General features: G+C 49.8%; 1 protein-coding gene across 5 annotated transcripts in view; it reads left to right on the top strand.

The window, feature by feature from the left end:
- The window catches only part of Pgs1 (phosphatidylglycerophosphate synthase 1), a 38,885-nt gene that overhangs the window by 8,716 nt on the left and 9,142 nt on the right, over positions 1-21,027 (top strand). For all 5 annotated transcript variants that reach the window (XR_013435852.1, XR_013435851.1, XR_013435853.1 and 2 more), the window contains exons 2-7: positions 2,514-2,703; positions 6,095-6,172; positions 7,590-7,689; positions 8,790-8,979; positions 9,598-9,776; positions 12,143-12,664. Coding sequence is in view for 2 of the 5 variants with exons in the window: in XM_078041540.1 (XP_077897666.1) it covers positions 2,514-2,703; positions 6,095-6,172; positions 7,590-7,689; positions 8,790-8,979; positions 9,598-9,776; positions 12,143-12,664 (1,259 nt within the window). In the remaining 3 variants the exon portion in view is untranslated. The remainder of the gene's footprint in view (positions 1-2,513; positions 2,704-6,094; positions 6,173-7,589; positions 7,690-8,789; positions 8,980-9,597; positions 9,777-12,142; positions 12,665-21,027) is intronic.

Genomic DNA, 21,027 nt, shown 5'->3' with positions numbered 1-21,027 from the left:
TTAGATAGGGTCTCACTAAATTGCTTAGGGCCTTGCTAAGTTGCTGAAGCTAGCTTGGTCTTGTGATCCTTCTGCCTCAGCCTCTCGAGTTGCTGGGATTACAGGCGTGTGCCACTATGTCTGGCTAATTTTAACATTTCTGCTTGTGTTGTTCTTAGGTGATTCCAGGTGTATAAGCTAATGGGCCACTGTGACTGTGGAGGAGGAGACTGTTGAGCTCTTCGCCTGCAATGTCTCTGCAATATGTGGCAGGGGTTCTCTGGAGGGCTGGGATTAGGCTTGCACTGTTGCTTACCTCTTCTCTGTGCCTGGGCCAAGGAGTGTGTCCTCTCTTTCCTCTCTAGGAGTTGGTGTGCATCTCTCAGCCCATGTGGAGGCTGTGTGATGCCAGACCACTTCTTGTGGAGTGGCACAGGTGGAGACCTGGCCCTTTCCTGGGTGGTCTGAAAGGTGGGAAGAAGAGCTGTGAGGCAGGAGTGTGCTGATCTTATACTACTGTGCATTGCTACTGCAAATATCACATTTCATTCATTAGATTTTAGGCCCCATTGGGGGCTTCAGATTGTTGTACACAGCTTTCCCATTGTTTCATTGTCTTCTGTTGGGTCATGAGAGCCTTCCTTCTGCTCTCAGGCCTGGCAGGTGTGTGGCCCATATTTTGGGAAGTTGAGGCAGCTTATTTTTGAGCTGATGACAGTAATGTCGCCCTCCCCCAGACCATGGGGGAGAACTGGTGCTTTCCCACCTCTGCAGTGGGTCACCAAGGCCTGTTCCAGTCTTCCCAGGATCTAGAGAGCTGGCACCTTCCTGCATTGACAAAAGTTTTCTTAGCAGCGAGTTGGCCCTGATAGACTGGTGGGCTTTCTGGGAAGCACAGCTGTGGGCCATCTGGCATCTGTGCAGGGCCATTAGGAACCCTGGAAGATTCAGTGCCTTATCATGAAGCAAGCAAGTGAAGTCATCTTCCTGGAATTCGTGGCCATTCAAGCCTTGGGGTGTTTGAGCGTCTTTTCCCCAGAGTCTCTTTGGAGGTCACAGGCTGAAGAGAGTTTTCCTGCTGCTGTGTGTAGGACTGGGATTCAAACAGGGTGGGATTTGTGTAGGACTCTGGGTGTTCAGGCCAGCAGAGATGTAGCTCCATGAGCAACCCCAGTTCCTCCATCTCAAAAAGGGGAGTGTGGAGTCTGTGCCGGAGGGGCAGCTGGCTCAAGATGGGCATAACCTCCAGGGAGGATGTGTCTGCTGGTGAAGTGGCCTTTGTCATCTTGGCCAGCATCTCTTGAGATAGGCCCCCTTTCCTAACCTTTTTCTGCCCCAGCCTTTCTCTCCAAATGTGAGTTTTAAAGAGAAACACATATTTTTCCGAGTCCTTCCTTGAACAGAAACTCTTGAGTCGTGGGCGGGGCTGTGGTTGTAACCCTCAGACTTTCCTTAGGCTAACCCTTTTAGGTATCTGTAGGCAAGTTTTCCTTTCCTTTTTTTGGTGTTGGGGATTGAACCCAGGAGTGCTGTACCACTGAGCTATACCCTCAGTCTTTTTTCTTTTTTATTTTGAGATGGGGTCTCGCTAAATTGCCCAGGCTGGCCTTGAACTTGTGAGTTTGCAGAGCTTCATCTGTGCTCACCTTTTTTTTTTTTTTTGGTACCCGGGATTGAACTCAGGGGCACTCGACCACTGAGCCACATCCTCAGCCCTATTTTGTATTTTATTAGAGATAGGGTCTCTCTGAATTGTTTACGCCTCGCCATTGCTGAGGCTGGCTTTGAACTCGCTATTCTCCTTTCTCAGCTTTCTGAGCTGCACCACTGTGCTGCTGCGCCACTATGCCACTGCGCCACTGTGCCCGCCTCATAGTGTGATTATTTAAGCTTTCATTCTGCATTGTCTCCTCTTAGCATCCTTCCACTCTGCCTCTCAATCTCCTTCCCTATAACTTCATGTTGTCCTTTCCTCCCCCTTTCCTTTATTTTACTCTAGCTTCCACATATGAGAGAAAACATTCGACCTTCGAATCTCTGAGTTTGGTTTATTTCATTTAGCATATTTTCCATTTGCATCCAATTAATGGCAAATGCTATAATTTTATTCTTTTTATGGTTGAGTAGAACTCCATTATATATATGTACCACAATTTCTTAATTCATTCAGCTATTGACAGGCACCTGGGTTGATTTCATAATTTAGTTATTATCAGTTGTGTTGCTGTAAACATTTAAGAGGCTGTATTGCTATAGTATGCTGATTTTAGATCTTTTGGGAACATACCAAGGAGTGAGATAGTTGGTCATATGGTGTTTCCATCCTTAGTGTTTTGAGGAATCTCCAAATGCCTTCCAGAGTGGTTGTACTGATCTGTTGTCCCAATCTCAGGGTACAAGTGTACCTTTCTCCCACATCCTCACCAGTATTTGTTATTGTTTGTATTCTTACTCATTGTCATTCTGATTGGAGTAAGATGAAATCTCCAGGGGTTTTTGAGAAGAGTAACTCATTTGTGTGTGTTTTCCACCAGGTCACCATGGCTGCTGTTGGCTCCCTTGCTATCTCCAGCTGTCCCCCAGGCCACCTCCCCACCTTGCTGCCTGTGTCCAGAAGGTGTGCACCGGTTTCAGTGGATCAGAAGCCTGGTTCCAGAGTTCGGTGTCTGTAGCTCTCATGTCAGGGTGCTGTCCTCCCCAGCAGAGTTCTTCCAGCTCATGAAGGTGGGTCGTTTCTGAAGGACCCAGGGACAGAAGTTGGAGTTGGGGCCCTCAGGGAATCAGGTTGGGTGAGTCCTTAGTACCCTCCATTCTAGAAGCTTCTATTGGCTATTCAGCCTAGCCTGTTGGGTTTCAGGCTAAGGTGGTTGAGTGGAGCTGCAAGCAAAAGTCTCCCTGTTGGGTTTCAGTCTTAGATGGTTGAGTGGAGCTGCAAGCAGAAGTCTCCCTACACGGCCAGCGTCTCTAAGCAGGGAGCAGTGAGGACAGGGCACATGCTGACTCTTGAGGCCTCACTGATCCCCTTGTGGTTTTCTGGTGCAGATGTGGGCCACTCCTAGGGAGTTTAGTGAGGCTGTGCAGACCCACGGCACCCCCCTGCTAGGTAACTGGGAGGCCTGTGCTCAGTGGACCCCTGCCTTTGGATATGTCTTCACGCACAGTATTGTTGTCTTGGTAGATGTCACAATAAGGAGACCTAGAGTGGGGTCTGATGTGTGGCCGGTGGCCAGTGCCCATTCAGCAAAGAGGCATTTCAAGATAACTGGGAAGGGCTGGGATTGTGGCTCAGTGGTAGAGCACTTGCCTAGCATGTTTGAGGCACTGGATTCAATTCTCAGCACCACATATAAGTAAGATAAAGGTATTATGTCCATCTACAACATAAAAAAAAAAAAAAGACCACTGGGAAACTTGGACACCTGGTTTTAGGTCTCATAGGCCTCAGGGTTCTCTGGGACTCTGAGGTCTGTGTTTTCCTTTCCTGTTAGTGATGTTATCTTTGCCTTTTGAGTAACTTTCAACATGTTACTCAGGTTTACATGCTGCATCTAGTTATTCATGGTTGAACCACTAATTGGAATGAAGTAATTCAATACTAATGAATGTTTAACAGCATGAACTTTGTGAGTTCATATCAGCAGTGATGCTAGAATACAGATCTGGTGGGCCAGGCAGACAGGAGATTGCTGAGGGTCATAGGAGACAGAGGTGGAGATGCAGCTTGGTGAGGCAGTGGGTGCTCATTTCCCTGAAGGCTTACCCATTTCCTCTCCTTTTGCCCTCTTGTTGCATTGGTCCACACTTAAAGCTTCATTTCTAGGTGGCTCATTCCAGAAAGCTTTCTTTGTGACGCCCTGAGCAGGTCCTCTGGTTCTCCCTCTGCTTTCCTGCACTGCCTGTCCCCATCCTGTGCACTGTTGCTTGTGTGGAGTGATGTGCAGTGTGGTCTTGGTTCTCTCCTTGCCTTGAAGAAACAGGTTTTTCTATGGTGGTTCTTCTTGGTGTCCTGATAGACTCTCAGTGAATGGCTTACAATGATTCCCCTGGCCAGGAGGCTGGGCCATGCTGTGCCTCTGCCTGTGGCTGCAGAGCCCAGGAAGGGGAAGAGGGGCATGGCCCAGGAGGTTGAAAAGAAGCTGAGGCCTCTGGACCGGATCGTGGGCAGGTTCTTCTGGCTTGCATCACATGGAGTAGCGTGCGTTTCTTCCTGAGGCAGACAATAGGGAGGGTGGACAGCAGTGGTTTCTGCCTGGTCCTCATGCCTTCCTTATATCCAGGTTGTCTTGTGGGACCTGGTGACGTATAGCAGAAAGGTATGCTTTGGTTCCCTGAGCCAAATGGACTCAGACATTATTTGCTTCCCTTTCTTTCTTTTTCTTTTTTTTTGGTAACAGGGATTGAACCCAGGGGCAATTAACCACTGAGCCACATCCCCAGCACTTTTAATTTTTTGAGACATGGTCTCCCTAAGTTGCTAACAGCCTCACTAGGTTTTTGAGGCCATCTTTGAACTTGCGATCTTCCAGCCACCACATCTGGCTGTTTCTTTTTATTATGATCCTTATAAGCATCTATATTAATAGGTAGCAAAATAAAGGAAATCACAACCTTGGGGTGTTTTTTTTTTTTTTTTTTTAAATTGTGCCTATGCCTTTCCTAGGGCTGCGTTCATGCATCTGTATAGTACAGAAACCCAACTTCCTGTGTGGGTGATGCGGGCTAGGGGTGACAGGAGAGGGCATGAGCTGTGCTGTATGCATTCCTCCCTTTTACCTTGCTCTAGTGTTTCCCCTGGGGTTAATGTTTGGCAGCATTGCTGTTTTTTCTGTCCTTGCCACTACCTTTGGGGCAGGGTTGCCTGGAGTTTTGGAGGCAGGGTCTGTTCTTCTGGGCTGGAGCAGAATCCAGGGAGAGTGCACTGGTTTGGGGGAATCTTGGTGGCATGTTGTCTTTGAGTGTGGGTTTGTTCTGTTTTTGTGTCTGTGTACCTGTCTATATTTTGAAAGTGATACCTGTTCATTGGAACAGCTCAGCTGTGCAGGTGGTGAGTAGAAAGTATATAGGTTCCACCTATATCCCTCTTCCTTCCACTCCTTGTGGCACATATTCTCCACGTTCTTGCAGGTACATAAGTACATGCACATGTGTACAGCTGTGTGCACAGGGTTGGGCATAGGCAGGTGAGAAAATAGTTTGCATTCTGCTCAGTAATTTGCTTTTGCATCTCAGCAATCTATTGTGGACATTATGGACATTCACATTGTTGGGCACAGATCTCCTTCATTCCCCCACCACATTTTTTTATTGGTGCATTATAGTTGAACACACTGATGGCATGTTTGTACATGCACACACTATATAATATCTTTCATTCTTTTCTCGTTCTTTTTTTTTTTTTTTTTTTAATTGGGGGTAGCTCTTGAGGATTGACTCCAGGGACGCTTTGTTACTGAAATTTACCCCTAGCCCTTTTTATTTTTTATTCTGAGACAGGTCTCACTAAGTTGCTGGGGCTGGCCTTGAACTTGTGATCCCCTGACCTCAGCTTCTGAGCTGCTGGGGTTATAGGCATGGCCATATACTCAATCCTCCTTCATTCTTTAATTTTTTAGTTGTAGATGAATACCATACCTTTAATTAATTAATTAATTAATTAATTAATTAATTTTTATGTGGTGCTGAGGATTGAACCCAGTGTCTTAGACATGCTAGGCAAGTGCTCTACCACTGATCCACAATCCCAGCCCTGCTTCATTCTTTTTAATGGTTGCCTTGCATTTTATAGTAGGGTTAGAGTTAGGGTTGTGCCTAACTTTACAAGTTTGAGAATTGTGTGTTGAGGATTGTGAGTCCTTATTTGGTAGGTCACAATATATGGTGGGTTTTTTGTTTGTTTTGTTTGTTTTTTTTGAGAGGGGTCTTGTACCTTGAACTCATGCACCTGCCTCAGCCTCTGAGGTGTGTGCCATCACTCCTGGAACTGTGTATGTTTTAGTGGAGACATGGGGTAACTCAGCTTGGAGTGTGATTTGCCTCTAAGGTCAAAGGAACATATTTTTCTTGGTGAACTATGAAAATGCTGATTGTGAATTTTGAATGGTTTCTTTTCTCTCAGGGGCAGATAAAAGTAGCCAAGAGGCGGGTCGTGATGGCATCTCTCTACCTGGGGACAGGTCCTTTGGAGCAAGAGCTGGTAAGGTTTATGGGGAGGTGGTCCTTGAGTATCACAGTCCTGAGAGGTGGGTTGGTGCTGTCTTAGTTTCTGTCGCAGCAGCTCTTGTTCCTGTTGCTACAGATGTTGTTCGAGTCAGGAGGGTGTGAGGGGGCTTGAGGAGGCTTAATCAGGGCTGGCCAGTGTCCTCCTCCTGCTCAGGGCTCTTGCTTCTCTGTCTACCAGTTGAGAGCTGCAGGACAAATCTGGTCCACCACCTGCTTTGGTGTGGCCTTTGAGCTAAGAATGGCTTCTACATTTTCAAATGATTGGAATAAACCAAAGAAGACTATTTATTTTTGGCTTATTTAAAGTCTACTAAATTCACATTCTGTGTTCATCAGTTAAGTTTTATTGGAGCACAGCCATGCTCATTGTGCACCTTCATGGTTACTTCAGTGCAGCAGCAGCACAACAGAATGGTTTTGACAGAGGCCATCTGTCACAACTGTGTGGCCCTTTTCAGAAAATATTTTCTGACCTTGTACTGCACAAATGAACCCAAGTGCAGGTCGAGCTGCCGGGTGTACCCAGGCTGGTGTCAGATACCAGGTAGGAGCCAACCCCATTCCACCTGGACTCCTGGCATGCTGCACTTGTCACTCAGGCAGGCGGGAGTGGGCAGGAGCTGGAAGCCATCCACGTGGTGCTGCTTATGACAGGTCCAGTATAGGCCGGCAGCCTCTGAGATGGAATTGATGGGACTATGAATGAGGTTATACATGTGTCCTGGGTTGGGGTCGCTTTCTGCTCAGAGGGAGGGGAATGACTCATTATCTTGGATTGTCCTTGTTCAGAAACTCAAGAGATGGGAGCTGAGCAGTGTGTAAGGTTGGATGGGAGTGTGGCAGAGGGAAGGTGGGTAGGCCTGGCTCTTCTTCCCTGCTTCTGAGGAAGGAGTCTTCTCCTCTTGCCAGGTCACCCTCTTAGCTACAATCTCGGGAGGGCTGTTTGTTCTCATGGGGTAGGAATGAAATGTCCTGGCCATAGAGGAGGGCCAGTGGGCAGCTTGTCTTGGATTCATTCATTCAGCAAATACTTACTGAGCATGCTCCATAAATAGACCTGTATTTGTTGTGTGTCTGTGAGGACTGTCTGTTGAAACCTGTGTGGGAGACGGTGTCTCAGAGTGTCCCTGAGTGGCCAGGCCATGCTGCTGAGCAGCATGCCTCTGGCCTTTGTCTCCTGGGGTTCACATTAGCAGCGCGGGGACTGTTTTTGATTGTCCCAAGGCCTTGCCCTGAAGTGCTTTCCCAGCAGTGGCTCCTGAGTTCTGGTGGTGTGTGTGCATGTTCAGGAAGGGCATGAGGGTGTGTGCTCACCAAGTGATGAACTGTTTTAAATGCACAAATATCCTTTTGGTCTTGTTTCTGTTCCTTTGGGTTCTTTTCCCTGATAGGTGGATTGCCTGGAAAGTACTCTAGAAGAGTCTCTGGAAGCAAAATTTCCATCTGACCTCAAAGTCTCCATTCTCCTGGATTTCACCCGGGGCTCAAGAGGTAGGTTGCACACTTAGCCTTTTTTCTTCCTCTCCCACAGCCTTGGTTTGAGGAGTTACACTGTCACCTCTCCTGGTTCCAGGCAGAGACAAGGCCCAGAACTGCCTCCTTTTCTTAGTCGGGATTCCTTCTGTATCAGGTGACTGAACCCAGCTCTAAACAACTTAGGCAAAAAGTATTTTTTTTTTTTTTGCTGGGGATGACGCCTGTAATCCCAGGGTCTCAGGAGACTGAGGCAGGAGGATTGCAAGTTTGAGACCATCCTAGGCAATTTAGTGAGACCCTGTCTCAAAATAGAGCGAAAAAGACTGGGCATGTAGCTCAGTGGTAGAACAGCCCTGCCTTCAATCCCTGGTACTGCTTCCCTCCCTGCCAATTTTTTTTTTTTCTTCTCTTGTGCCTGATCTCTTTATGTGCCTCATAATTTGGGGCTTGGATTTATCCCCAGATGCATCTCCTGGCCCTGCTTTCTTTGGGCTTGCTTCCTTCTCAGAGTCTGTGTGGTGGCCTCTGGTGGCTAAGGCTCTGTGCCCATGGGCACCTTGGCCATCATTCATTCTTAGGCTCTGTGTAGTGGTCTCTGTGGCTGAGGCCCTGTGCCCAGAACCCCTTTGCTATTAGAAGAAAGTCTCCTTCCTTGACATTCAGGCCAAAACCCCTGAGTGGCTGCCATGGACTGTGGCCCCAGCCCCGAATTAAATGTCATCCTAGGCCTGGAGTGGGCGGAGTGGCTCAACCCAGGCTTTTATGTTCTCTTGGGGACCTTGGGTGAGAGTTCAAGGCAAGTCGTCTTTACCCAGAGCAGGAAGTCTGAGAGTGAGCTGGGTGGTACCTTCCAGAGGAAGTTGAGTACACTTACCAGCAGGAGGGGAAGTGGTATCAGGTAGCAAAAACAGTGGATGGCTGCTGTGCAGAGCATGCAGTCCTGCTCGAGGCTGGCCAGAGTCCTCAGGCTGGAAGCAGTGTCTATTGGTGTGGCTGGTTCAAATAAGCAGCCTAGGGGAAGTGAGGCCCATCTGAGAGGTGGATCCTCCCTGGCAGGTGGGATGTCTCTCCTGGTTTTAGTCACCCACCTTTCTCTCTGCTCCCCTCCTGTCTAGGCAAAAAGAACTCTCGCACAATGTTACTTCCACTCCTGCAGAGGTTTCCAGAGCAAGTGCGCGTCTCCCTCTTCCACACGCCCGACCTCCGTGGGCTTCTCCGGCTCCTTGTCCCTGAGCGCTTCAATGAGACCATTGGCCTCCAGCACATCAAAGTATACCTCTTTGATAACAGTGTCATCTTGAGCGGGTGAGTCTGACCTGTCAGCTTCTCTTTAGTGCTGTGGGCTGGGAGTCAGTGGGATAAGGAGGAAGGATAGCTGTCCATTCAAGTCTCAGAGGCCCTGCTGTGTCACCTGCAGACACTTCTGTGGCCCTGCTGGAGCCCCTGAAGGTTGCTTGGAAAGCAGCCAGAATTTACTGGGTACTTGTGTGCTCTGGCCACTGTGCTAACCCCCTGCTGTGTGCCACATCACTCATTTCTCACCATGACCCTGTGAAGTTCTCCTTGGTTTATACCTGGAAAACCAGGTCAGAGAGGACAAGTGACTTGTCAGGCAAGGAAGACTAAGGTGAAGCAGCCAGGTAGAAGTCCACATGCTTTTGATCCTCTCAGGGACCTGGTAGATGGTCCCATCTAATTTGGCTCTTCTCAGCCAGATGGTCAGCTCCTTGGAGTGGGGGTGGGGTTGGCAGTTTGTTTTGTGTCCCCTGGTGCTAGTCCTTCCTGGTCTCCTGCTGTTTATTAAATGACTGCTCTTGTTACTTCCTGACTCAAGTTTGTCAATCCTCTCCTGAGGCCTGGGTCACCCAGTCATGCTGATGTACACTCTTACCTGAGTCCTCACCTGCTTCTTCCTTCCTGTAGTGCAAACCTGAGTGACTCCTACTTCACCAACCGCCAGGACCGCTACGTGTTCTTGCAGGACTGTGCGGAGATTGCCGACTTCTTCACGGAACTGGTGGATGCAGTGGGAGATGTGTCCCTACAACTGCAGGGGGATAACACAGTGCAGGTGGTGGACGGAATGGTGCATCCTTACAAAGGTAGGGCCTGGCTCTGTGCTCCTTGGCTGTGGGGTGCAGAGCAGGGAACACACCTAGGTGGCTTTGCTTCAGGCACAGGAGAGAGGGTGGCAGGACTGCGTTCTGCCTCTGTCTCTGAAGCCAGATAGGTGTGACTCACCGGCTGAAGGTCATGCTCTGAAGGTGAGACCTGGCTTGAGAAGATGGGAGTGTGGGCTTGGGCTTGTGGGCCCATGTGGGTCAGCCAGGAGCCTGCCCTGCCCTTAAAGGAAGAAGCAGCTTAGCAATTGCCCTTCTCAGCTCATTCCCCTAATCTCCTATCACAGAGGCCTTGTGGCTCCCACTCCATTGAGGTCTGTGGGCTCTCCCCTTGCCTGGAAAGTGAAAGGGGAGAGCTCTCAGCTCTGCTTGCTGGAGGCAGGCAAGTCCTGGCACAGCTTTCCTGGGCCTTTGCATTCCTATGATTCCTGTGGCTCTGGCTGCTTGTGGATTTTTAAAGGGCAGCTGCTGAGTTTGCAACCATGTTCACAAGTTGGGGACAACTTGGGGAAGGAGTTAAACACCGACTTTGTAAGAAGAGCTCTCCATGTCCTGTAGTCCTAAGATGGAAGCATCTGAGTGGACCTCCTGGTGGGAGTCCTGCCTTATGCCAGGGGAGGCATGGCCCTCCAGCTAGGCTGCGATTTGTGCCACTGCCCTGTGTGTTGCTAGTGGAGGCTTAGTTATTGCCACTAGCCTTTGAATTTCATCAATAAAAACTTGACTTCAATCTGTTTCTTATTATAGGAATACCCACACATTTGCCTCAATTTTATCTTTTGGTCCACAAAGCGTAAAATATGTACATTTGGCCCCTGAAGAAAATGTTTGCAGATGGCTGGTCCATTGTGGTAGGCCAGTCTTGACTGAGAAGGCGACTGTCCTCAGGGGCAGAGCATGCACAGATGTGCTTAGCAGCCTGCTTACACCTTCCTGACCATGCAGCCCTTGTGGCAGTGGGCACTGTGCCTGCTCCCCCGATCCAGGTAGTCACTGGCAGCAGCAGGATGGAACCCTGCATAGGACGTTCCTTTTCTGTTTGTTAATACAGCTTAGAAAGGCACTCAAGTGTCTGTCCCTGTCCTCTCGGTCTATGTGAGCAAGTATGTATGACCACTATGGCTATCCTTCTCTGTTGGCTTTCCTTCCCAGCAGCCTTGCCAGAGCCTTGCTGTCTCAAGACTCTTCAGAGGATTAATATTGGACAGTGTTCTCCATTTTTGTATTTTCATTCTATTGACTTCTGGTCTTATTTCCCTGGTGTAGTTTTACTCTTATTCTGTTTTCCCCATACTTCTTGGGCAGCTCATTATCATTCAGTCTTTGCTTGTCTAATAATAGCTCTTGTAGTTGTATTGTTCCACCTAGTTGTCTGCACAGTCACCTGCCACCATCATCCTCTCAGAGAGGATAGTTGCTCCCTATACAGCCCAGAGCCTGCCCTCAGAGGATTCCGTGTGTGTCACCACTGGTGGTTAATTATGCTTATGCTTCTCTACACGCTTGTCATGGTGTGTGCCCACTCTGTTTTAGCTATACTAATTTGGCTTTATATACACAAACTTTCTCATGAAGTTCACATATGTATTGAACTCCAGTCACAGGTATAGCTCATGTGCCTGTTCATAGTGTATTTTTTTTTTTAAATGAGAAGAGAACTAGGGAGCTCTTTTTTTTTTTTTAGAATTTTAATATTTATTTTTTAGTTCTCGGCGGACACAACATCTTTGTTGGTATGTGGTGCTGAGGATCGAACCCGGGCCACACGCATGCCAGGCGAGCGCACTACCACTTGAGCCACATCCCCAGCCCTGTTCATAGTGTATTGTTCTCCAGAAACTCCCCTTGGACCTTCCCCAGGTGTTATTCCCCATGGTAACTACTGTCCTGATTTGTCACCCCAAATTCATCTTCTCTGATTTTGAGCTTTTTGCAATTGGAGATCATATAGATGTTCTCTTTTATTTCTCTCTGTGGGCAAGGTCCTTATTCTGGGCAGCTGTATCCTTGGAGGAGTCTTGCTCAGGGTTTCATGCCTGGAGCTCACTCAGTACATGTTCTGGCTGGACATGTGTTGCACACTGTAATCCTAGTGGTCTGGGAGGCTGAGACAGGGGGATTGCAAGTATAAGGCCAGCTGAGGCACCTTAGTGAGACCTTCTCCCAAATAAATAAAAAGTTGGAGACATAGCTCAGAGGAAGAGCACTCTTGGGTTTAATCCCCAGTACCAGAGGAAAAAGGGGCATGTGTTCTGCTTGCACATCTTCGCATGCCTGTCACATGCTGTGGCTGAGCCAGCAGAGTCCTGACTCCTCATTTCTCCTCCTTTCCTCTTGTCTCCCTCTAGGTGACCGGGCTGCATACTGCAAGGCCGCCAATAAGCGGGTCATGGATGTGATCCACTCCGCCCGGACTCGCCAGCAGATGCTGCATGCCCAGACCTTCCATGGGGACTCCTTACTGACACAGGAGGAGGCAGCAGCTGCTGGTGATCGCAGACCAGCACCCGACACCTGGATTTATCCATTGATACAGATGAAGCCCTTTGAGATCCAGATTGATGAGATTGTCACAGAGACCCTGCTGACTGAGGCTGAGCGAGGTGCTAGGGTCTACCTTACAACGGGCTACTTCAATCTGACCCAGGCCTACATGGACCTGGTCTTGGGCACACGGGCAGAGTACCAGATCCTGCTGGCCTCTCCAGAGGTGAATGGCTTCTTTGGAGCCAAGGGGGTGGCAGGTGCCATCCCTGCAGCCTATGTGCACATTGAGCGGCAGTTCTATAGCGAGGTGTGCAGCCTGGGGCAGCAGGAGCGGGTTCAGCTACAGGAATACTGGAGGAGGGGCTGGACGTTCCATGCCAAAGGTATGTGGTGGCTGGCCTCAGGATTGCTCCAACACGGGGGAGGCTCTTGGTGGTGGGGAGCGGCACACTCTTGGCGTTCTGGCAGGGACTGGGCTAGCTGTACTGTGCTGGCCCCTGCGGAACACCAGCCATGCCTGTGGCACTCCATTCTTTCTCCCATGATGCTCATGGTGCCCTCCCAGGCCCAGTGGGGTGGTCTTGGGTCCTGGGGAGGTGAGGGTTAAAATACTCAAGTCAATTTTTTGGCAAGGGCAGTACTAGGGATTGAACCTTGCGCACTTTACCACTGAACTTTATGCCCAGCCTTTTTAAATTTTTTTATTTTGAGACAGGATTTCACTTAAGTTCTTTAGGGTGCCTTGAACTTTCAATCCTCCTGTCTTAGCCTCCCGAGTTGCTGGGATTACAGACTTGTGCTACTTCAAGCAAATGTTAGTTGTGGGAAATCTCTTTCTTTTACACACCAAAGACTAACAAATGGAAACCATTTTGGTGACTCTTGTAAAAAATGCAGTACATGTAATCTCAGACAGGGATTGGATATGACTTAGGCACATCTCATCGTGGTGCTTCTGCTTGTTGGCAGAGCAGCGATCATCAGGGATCTTGGGTTTGCCATCAACATCCTTTTTCTTTCTTTTTCTCACCATTTCTTCTTTGTTTTCTCCAGGGTGCCAGTTTCCACCTTTTTTCTCCCTGTAACTCAGAAAATGGAACCAGTATTCTTTTTTTTTTTTTTTTTTTTTTTTTAAAGAGAGAGTGAGAGAGGAGAGAGGGAGAGAGAGAGAGAGAGAATTTTTAATATTTATTTTTTAGTTCTCGGCGGACACAACATCTTTGTTGGTATGTGGTGCTGAGGATCGAACCCGGGCCGCACACATGCCAGGCGAGCGCACTACCGCTTGAGCCAAATCACCAGCCCCTGGAACCAGTATTCTTCAGTGTTTAGTTCTTATTGATGAATGTCCTATATACTTAACGTCTGGGTGGGAAGTGAGTTTTAGCCCAGATCAGTTTTTTATTGTGATCCCTCTCAGATATCTAGTAGCACAGCCCAGGTGGGGGCATATTCTTATGTGTACCTTTTTGAATTGTGATGAAGTACATTTAAAATCTCAAGCTTATTGGGCACGGTGGCACACGTCTAATTCCATTGGCTCTGGAGGCTGAAGCAAGAGGATCTAGATTCCAAGCCAGCCTCAGCAACTTAGCAAGGCCATAAGCAACTGATTGAGACCCTGTCTCTAGACAAAATATGAAGAAAGGGCTGGGGATGTGGCTCAGCAGTTAAGTGCCCCTGGGTTCAATCCCCAGTGTTAAGAAAAACCTCAAGCTTATGGTACAGCCCTGTAATCTCAGCTACTTGGAAGGTCAAGGCAGGAGAATCACATGTTTGAGGTCAACCTCAGCAACTTAGACCCTGTCTGAAAAAAAGGGGTGCAGAAGCAGGGCTGGGCTTGTAGCTCAGTTGTCCAGCATGTGTGAGGCCCTGGGTTTGATTCCCAGCACTGAAAAAACCAAAATTCTCATGTTTAGCAGTGGGCTTGCCCTTTGACTTCTGGGCGTTGTGAGTATGCCTACCTCTAGAGTGCTGACCTGAGAGTTTAAGAGGAATGGACAGTCCTAGGGACTTGGGCTGGGAATTCCATATGTGGCTCTTCTGGCTTCTCTTTGGGCAGTCCTGAAGCCTCTTTTGCTCACCCTGGCTGTTTTGCCCATCCTTAATCTTTTATTTTTTTATTTTTAATATTTATTTATTTATTTTTTTTTTAGTTTTTCGGCAGAAACAACATCTTTGGTTGTATGTGGTGCTGAGGATCAAACCCGGGCCGCACGCATGCCAGGCGAGCGCGCTACCGCTTGAGCCACATCCCCAGCCCTCCTTAATCTTTTAGAAGAGCTGAGCTACGGAGGATGTGCTGTTGCTTTGGCCTCTTTCTTGGGTGCCATGTATACGCCTGTGTCATCGAAGACATCTTTAAATTCCTAGGTCAAACCCTTTTTTCAATCTCCTAAAACTAGCATTTTCAGTGTGGATACATTTTAAGAAGCACTAACATTTAGGCCATCCGAGACCTGAGTCTAGCTTTCTGGGTGAACCTACCCTGGTTATTTATTTATTTATTTATTGATTGATTGATTGATTGATTGATTGATTGCAGAGCTGGCGGTTGACTTCAGGGTCTTATACATACTAGGCAGGTGCTTAGCTCCTAGCTGCAGCCCCAGCCCTTAACTTGGTGTGTTTACTCCCTATACCTAGGAGATTTTGCTGCCCAGCCTTAGAAAACATGGTGAGGCTCCTGGCTTGTCCACACTGGCCCCATTGTGTTTTGAGGCCCCACACCTGCCTAGGCAGGTGGCATTGCTTGCTGTGGGAAGTGACTGCCCCATTGTACTGTTGGACTCATCCTAGCATGTCATGGACGGAACTAGCCTGGCGGTCAGGTGTCTCAGGATGGGTAGGGCCGGCAGGGAGGTGTGTGGAAAGTATTTTCAGGTTGGCCTTGTTCCTTCTGGGAATCACAACAGTGCCCTGGGGTGGGGCATCAGAGAAGGAGCTGAGCAGCTGGGAGAAGCTTTGAGCTTTGAAGAGGTACCAGGGTGTAGCCCCAGGCCCAGGCTGAGTGGAGGCACAACTGTGCAGTGCTCTTCAGCTGCCCTAGCTCCGCCTGCAGGAATTGTGGTATTGTGGTACTTCAAAGGTACTAGGGAGTCGCCACAGGTGTACCAGTGCAGCTCCGAGGAAGAGAAATTCAGGTCTCTTCCTCGGAGCTGCACTGGTACGCCTGTGGCGACTCCCTAGTACCTTTGAAGCAGAAGTACCCAACTGGCTTTTCCAGTGTGCCTCACCTTTTCCCGGATTATGTGCCCCTACTGCTCCCTCCCTTCTACGCTGGTATGGGTGGGGCTCTGCCCTCTGGGAACGCAGAGCTGGTGGGGAGGCATGGAGATCCCAGGGCACATGTGGGTGTGTGTGTATGGCAGAGGTGGGTGGGTCGGGGGCAGATGGTGCATGGAGGAAGTTCTTGTGAGCAGAGCATCCTTAAGCCAGGAGCTAGAGTCACTCCATGCTGAAGTGCAAGGCCAGCGTCCCTCCTTGCTTGGTGGCTATGATCCATAGTGGGGTCTTAGCAGCCGTTTCTGGCTCATCTGTTAATGGTCGTTTCCCTAAAGCAGCCTGTGTCAGGAGAGGGTGTGGTTGTGGATTTGGATTGCTGGTGCGCTGGACCATTTCCTGTAAGGCTCATGCTAGGTACAAGTTGCGGGCCTGTTTGAGCCCCAGAAAATTTTGATCACTGTGTAGCCAATACCACAATTCCTTTACCCAATTCTTTTGTGGGACAGGCCTGATCTGATCTTGTCTTTTCCTGCTCCCAGAAGCCTTGGAGAGTGAGCCCGAGGCCCTAGATTCCAGATCCCTACACAGTGGCAGTATTCCTGGGAATCAGACCATAGGAAACTTGGAGGACTGTGTGTTGGACTGCTGATGGCCTTGTAAGGGTGGCTCTGCAGGGAAGGTGGGTTTGGTTCCTGCCCTGGGGAAGCCTGAAGGCGAGGCTGGGAGAGACAGTCTTCTGTGGGAAATGACCACACTGGTTAAGTGGTGCCAGTGGGTTTCAGTGCAGCTTGGTGGCAGGAAATCCAAAGGTCTTTAGTATTTTGTGTTATCAGATGTTGCTGGGAACATCCAGCAGTTGCTCAGACGCCTTGTTGGAGAGATCCTTGTGTGGTGACTAGTGGTGGAAGCGGTATTTATTCTGTTCCCCAGCCCGACTAGAGGTTTACCTCACTTGCAGACTTTGCTCATTTCTTATTTATTTATTTATTTTTAGTAGTGAGGATTGAACCCAAGACCTGATACATGCTAGGCAAGCATTCTACCACTGAGCTACATCCCCAGCCCTTTTTATATTTTATTTTGAGACAGGTTCTTCCTACGTTACTGAGTGAGACTGGCCTTGAAGCTGTCATCCTGCCTCAGCCACCTGAGCCCCTGGGATCACAGGCGTGCACCGCTGCGCCCAGGAGCACACTGCACTGGTTTCTTAGTAGACTTCAGTTTTGTGGCATGTTTTAGTAAACTAGCCAGAGGTGCCTTCTGTTTAACATCATGCCCTAGAGACTCCTTTTGCAATATGGATTATCTGTTTAGTCTTGTGTTTCACTTTTGCAGAGGACACCTCTTCAGAAGATCTGGTGTCAGTGTGCTTCAGTATAGATGTTACCGCATGTTGTGCCCAGGACCCTGGTTCTTGGTTCAGTTTTACCCTGGGTAGAAGCTGAAGGAATGGTTCAGTTTCCTTTCTGCCAAGTAAGGTGATGGCACTGAATTAACAGGAGAGCAGGGTGGCAGGATGCACATTGACTTTCTTTAGCATGACCAGTGGCACAAGCCAGGAGAGATGCCTCTGGGGTCATGAGGCTGGTGCTGTGTTGACATCGAGGGCCTGGGCTAGGAGTGGCTCTGTTAGCTCAGAGCAGATGATTGACAGTTGGACAAAAGTCTCGTTCTCTAGATGTGGGGTCTCTGGCTTTGTTACCTGTACACATGGGGGTATGTTCTGATAAGTCCATTTTAAGTTGAAGATAATGTGAGTTGAAAGTAACATAAGGAAAATACTGTGAGTTGAAAACACTTGATGCACTTAACCTGCTGACCTCCCAGCTGAGCCCCAGGAACACAGTGGAGTACCAGTGGTCCCTCATCACTCGAGCCTGTGGGAGCTGCAACGTGGTACTGCCACCCAGCATCACCAGAATGTATACCTGTACCTCGTATTGCTCCCCTGGAAGAATAAAAAATTGGAGTTTTTCAGTGGTAGAGCACTTGCCTGGTATGTATGAGGCCTTGGGTTCCATTCCTAACACCACACACAAAAAAATGAAAAATAAGACAATCAAGTTCCATGGAGTGTGTCTTCTTGCCCACCTTCTTCAAGTTGCTGCCTGGTTGGGAGCGATTGGGAGTTGGTCTGTGGAGTTCTGCTGCTGCTCTCCTTGCCTCTGGGTGGTGAAGGACAGCTTGAAGCCAGAGGCCTTCACCTGCAACTCTTGGGTCCTCAGAATGGGAGTCCTCAGGAGCTCCCCTTGGTATGCGGCTGGGCAGCCCTCCATGTTAGCAGCAGGCTGCCGGCTGCTCCTATGACTCATGGTTTGCCAGTTTCCTGTTGCCTGGCCCTCATTCCTTGCCCTGTAGGTGTGGCAGGACGAGGTTCTGGGAGCTGGGGTAGAATCTGGACTCTGCCCACAGGCTACTTTAGATGCTGCAGCAGACTCATCTGATTGGGCCCCGGGCCCACCCGCCCCCAGCCCGGTCCCTGTAGAGCACTGGGGTGGTGAGGAGAGCCCAGCTGCCTGCCATTTTCATCCTGTAATTGTAGTGTGCCACATGCTGGAGACTCACCTTGAGGTCTGTGACAGCCCACAGCTTCAGCAGAGGCTGAGTATGAGGTATCAAGCTGTGTTCCAGCCTGTGGGCTTCCTGCCCGTGGAGGGGTGAGGCCAGGGCAGCGCTCATACTCAATTCCAGCTTCTTGCTGAGAGTGTGAAATAGGCCAACCATGTCCCAACCCTGTCCTGAGAGCCAGCAGCCCTTTTGACAGGGACCGTGCCCACACTGTGCACCTAGGTGCAGGATCTGTGTGTGGGCTGAGCCCTGGGCTTGCATTTTAGGGCAGGATCAGAAAATGAGTTCATTGAGTTTAGATCAATGACTTCATTTGTTCTGGATTCAGTACCCTACGTTAACAACACCACGTGTGTGGCCAGGGCGGAGCAGGGCCATAGGATTGAGAGATTTCTGGCTCCTGCTGACAGCGGAATCTGTTAATGATTGTGAGAATTTCACTATTTTTATTGTCTTCCTGATAGGCTGATTGACATGGTGCCTACAGGTGAACTGATGGTGGGAGCCAGAAGCCCCACCCTGTGTGCCTTTGGGGCAGTGGGAAGGCTCTCACCTGGAACCCTTCTGGGGTGCTGGGGCTTAGGGCTGTGCTGGTGCATACTGTCGCCTCAGGCGCACGGGAGGAGTTTCAGAGTTGTTCTGACACCAGAGCCAGCAGGTGCTTCTCCCTGGAGCAGAGGCCAGGGTGACTTTTTTCTTCTTGTTTTTTACCAGGGCCTGATTGCAGACTACTGTAGGGGCCTGCGGGGGGATGCATACGTGTGGGTTTCTGGGCAAGATCCTGAGAGAACGCCCCTGACCTAAAGTATCCTTGAGCTTCTGCTTTCGAACCTTACTTAATCTAATCTTTTGTTGGAAGTCATCGTTACTCATTTATTCAAACAGATATTTATTGAGGTCCTACCATGTATCGTACATCATTCAAAGCAGTGGAAGTAGCTCACTGGGCCAAGAGGGGCTTCTTGTTTCCTGGGGCTTTCAGTCTAATTGGAAGCAGAAGGAGAGCAGAGGAGTTCGTACCAATACACGTCAGGTGAACAAGACCAAGTTAGGAGAAGGGATCCAGGCTGATGGGCCTAAGAGCCAGGGAGGGCCCCTCTGAGGACCTGACATTTGGGCAGAGCCTAAGTGAAGAGAGAGTGGCCCACGTCTGCCTTGGGCAGGAGCGACCCAGGCAGGGGGCGGACAGTAAAGCCCCATGGGCTTCCTAGGCTTGCAGAACTGCATTGGCTAGGATGGGGCCTGTGCCATCCTGCAGGAGGTGTCTAGGGCCTCTGCAGGAGACAGAAAAGTGCTGTGAACTGGCTTTTGCATCAATGGACAAGGTGACTGTTGAGAAGGGCAGAGGCTGGTGTCACTTTTTCTGAGAAGGAGGCCCAGAGCTGGGCGGCAGCAGGGGCCTTTAACTTGAATCCAGCTCTGTCCTCATGTGGCCTTCCACTCACGTGCTTTCTGCTGGGCTCCAGGCGGTCATGGCTGCCTTGGCCTCCCCTGCTCCCTAGGGTCCCAGGTCTGCAGTCCTCCTCTGCCTTGTGAACAGCCTGCACCCCAGTCTGCTCCTGAAGTCACTTTCTCCATAGCAGGGTGCTTCCCCCTACTTCCTGCTGCAGTTCCTGCTGGGTCCTGGAATGGAAGAGATGTTGGGCCCAAAGGTCAGGCCCTGGGGTGAGGAGCTGGGGCTTGATAACATTTTATGGCCCTGAGCCGGAAGCATGTTTCCCGACAGCAAGTCCCTGTGTCTTCCCTGTGCACGCACAGCCAGCATCCTGAGCTGCGGGCCTGACAGGAGCAAAGGAGGTGAAACTGCACTTCAGGGGTTTTCTTGATTTCCCCACCCGCGGGAAATTTCCCAGCTGTTCTCAGGGTGCAGACCAGTGATGAACTTGCCTGCCTGGAAGAGTTCAGATGGAGGGAGACCACTTTCCCAGCAGGGCTCCCTGGGACACAGGTGCCCTGTGCCACCTCTGGTAGTGTGGGCAGTGTCCCTCCTTGGTAGTGCTTTTCACTCTCAGTGGATCTCACCAGTGGGTATAGATCACTATCTCAGTGGATCTCACCAGTGGGGACCAGGCTTGCCATTTGTCTTTTCTTTTGTGGCACTGGGGATTGAATCTAGGGCCTCACATATGCTAGGCAAGTGCTTTACCACTGAGCTGTACCCCAGCCCTTTATATTTTATTTAAGACAGGGTGTCGCTAAGTTGCTGAGGCTGTCCTTGAATTTCGGTCTTCCTGCCTCAGCCTCCTGAGTCACTGGGATTACAGGTGTCCCTACAAGAGGCTGCTGTTGTCATGAGAAGAGTAGGGACTACCTTCAGCAGGTGGGAGGAATCTCTTGTCTTGGGGCTGAGGCTGCTGGAGTTCCTACCCTGTGTCTCATCTCTCCCGGCTCCGTGCTCTGGGAGGGTTGGCGTGGGGTAAGGCATGTGCATGTGAAGAGCGGCCAGTGCAGAGAGCAGCCTTCCCTTGGACCCCACAGAGGGGACAGCCTGCCCTGCCTGTGGCCTCTTGAATTATCTGCACAGCCTGAGGCCCCATTGATGAAGTGGGTACAAGGCAAGCTTTGATGTGGCCCTCTGTAAGGGAGGGGACGAGCCCATTACAGGAACAGGCGGCAGGGCCTCGTCACCTCTTACCCAAGCTGTTCTTGGAAATGCTCCTGCTCTGAGTGAGAATTAGGAAATGGTCTTCTATTTTGGGAACGTGGTGTGTGTTGCAGACTGCCAGCTGTGGTCATGCAGGTCTCGGGCCTTTAAGAGCATCCCATTGGTGGAGGAGACATGGTGGGAAGTTGATCCCGCGCAGTTGCCCACAGGGGCCTACAAGCATGTGGTAACACACTGGGCCGGGTTTTCTGGTGTGAGTGAGGGTGCGCTGAGGAGGAAAGTGTAGAGGCCATGCTGAATCCATGCTGCCTGGAAGAAGAGGATGTTTTGAGCAGCACACGTCTTGGG

This window comes from Ictidomys tridecemlineatus, chromosome 3 (genome assembly GCF_052094955.1).
Source record: "Ictidomys tridecemlineatus isolate mIctTri1 chromosome 3, mIctTri1.hap1, whole genome shotgun sequence".
Lineage (NCBI taxonomy): Eukaryota > Metazoa > Chordata > Mammalia > Rodentia > Sciuridae > Ictidomys > Ictidomys tridecemlineatus.
The sequence above is the reverse complement of the archived record's forward strand: the minus strand, read 5'-3'. Positions and strand labels throughout refer to the sequence as shown.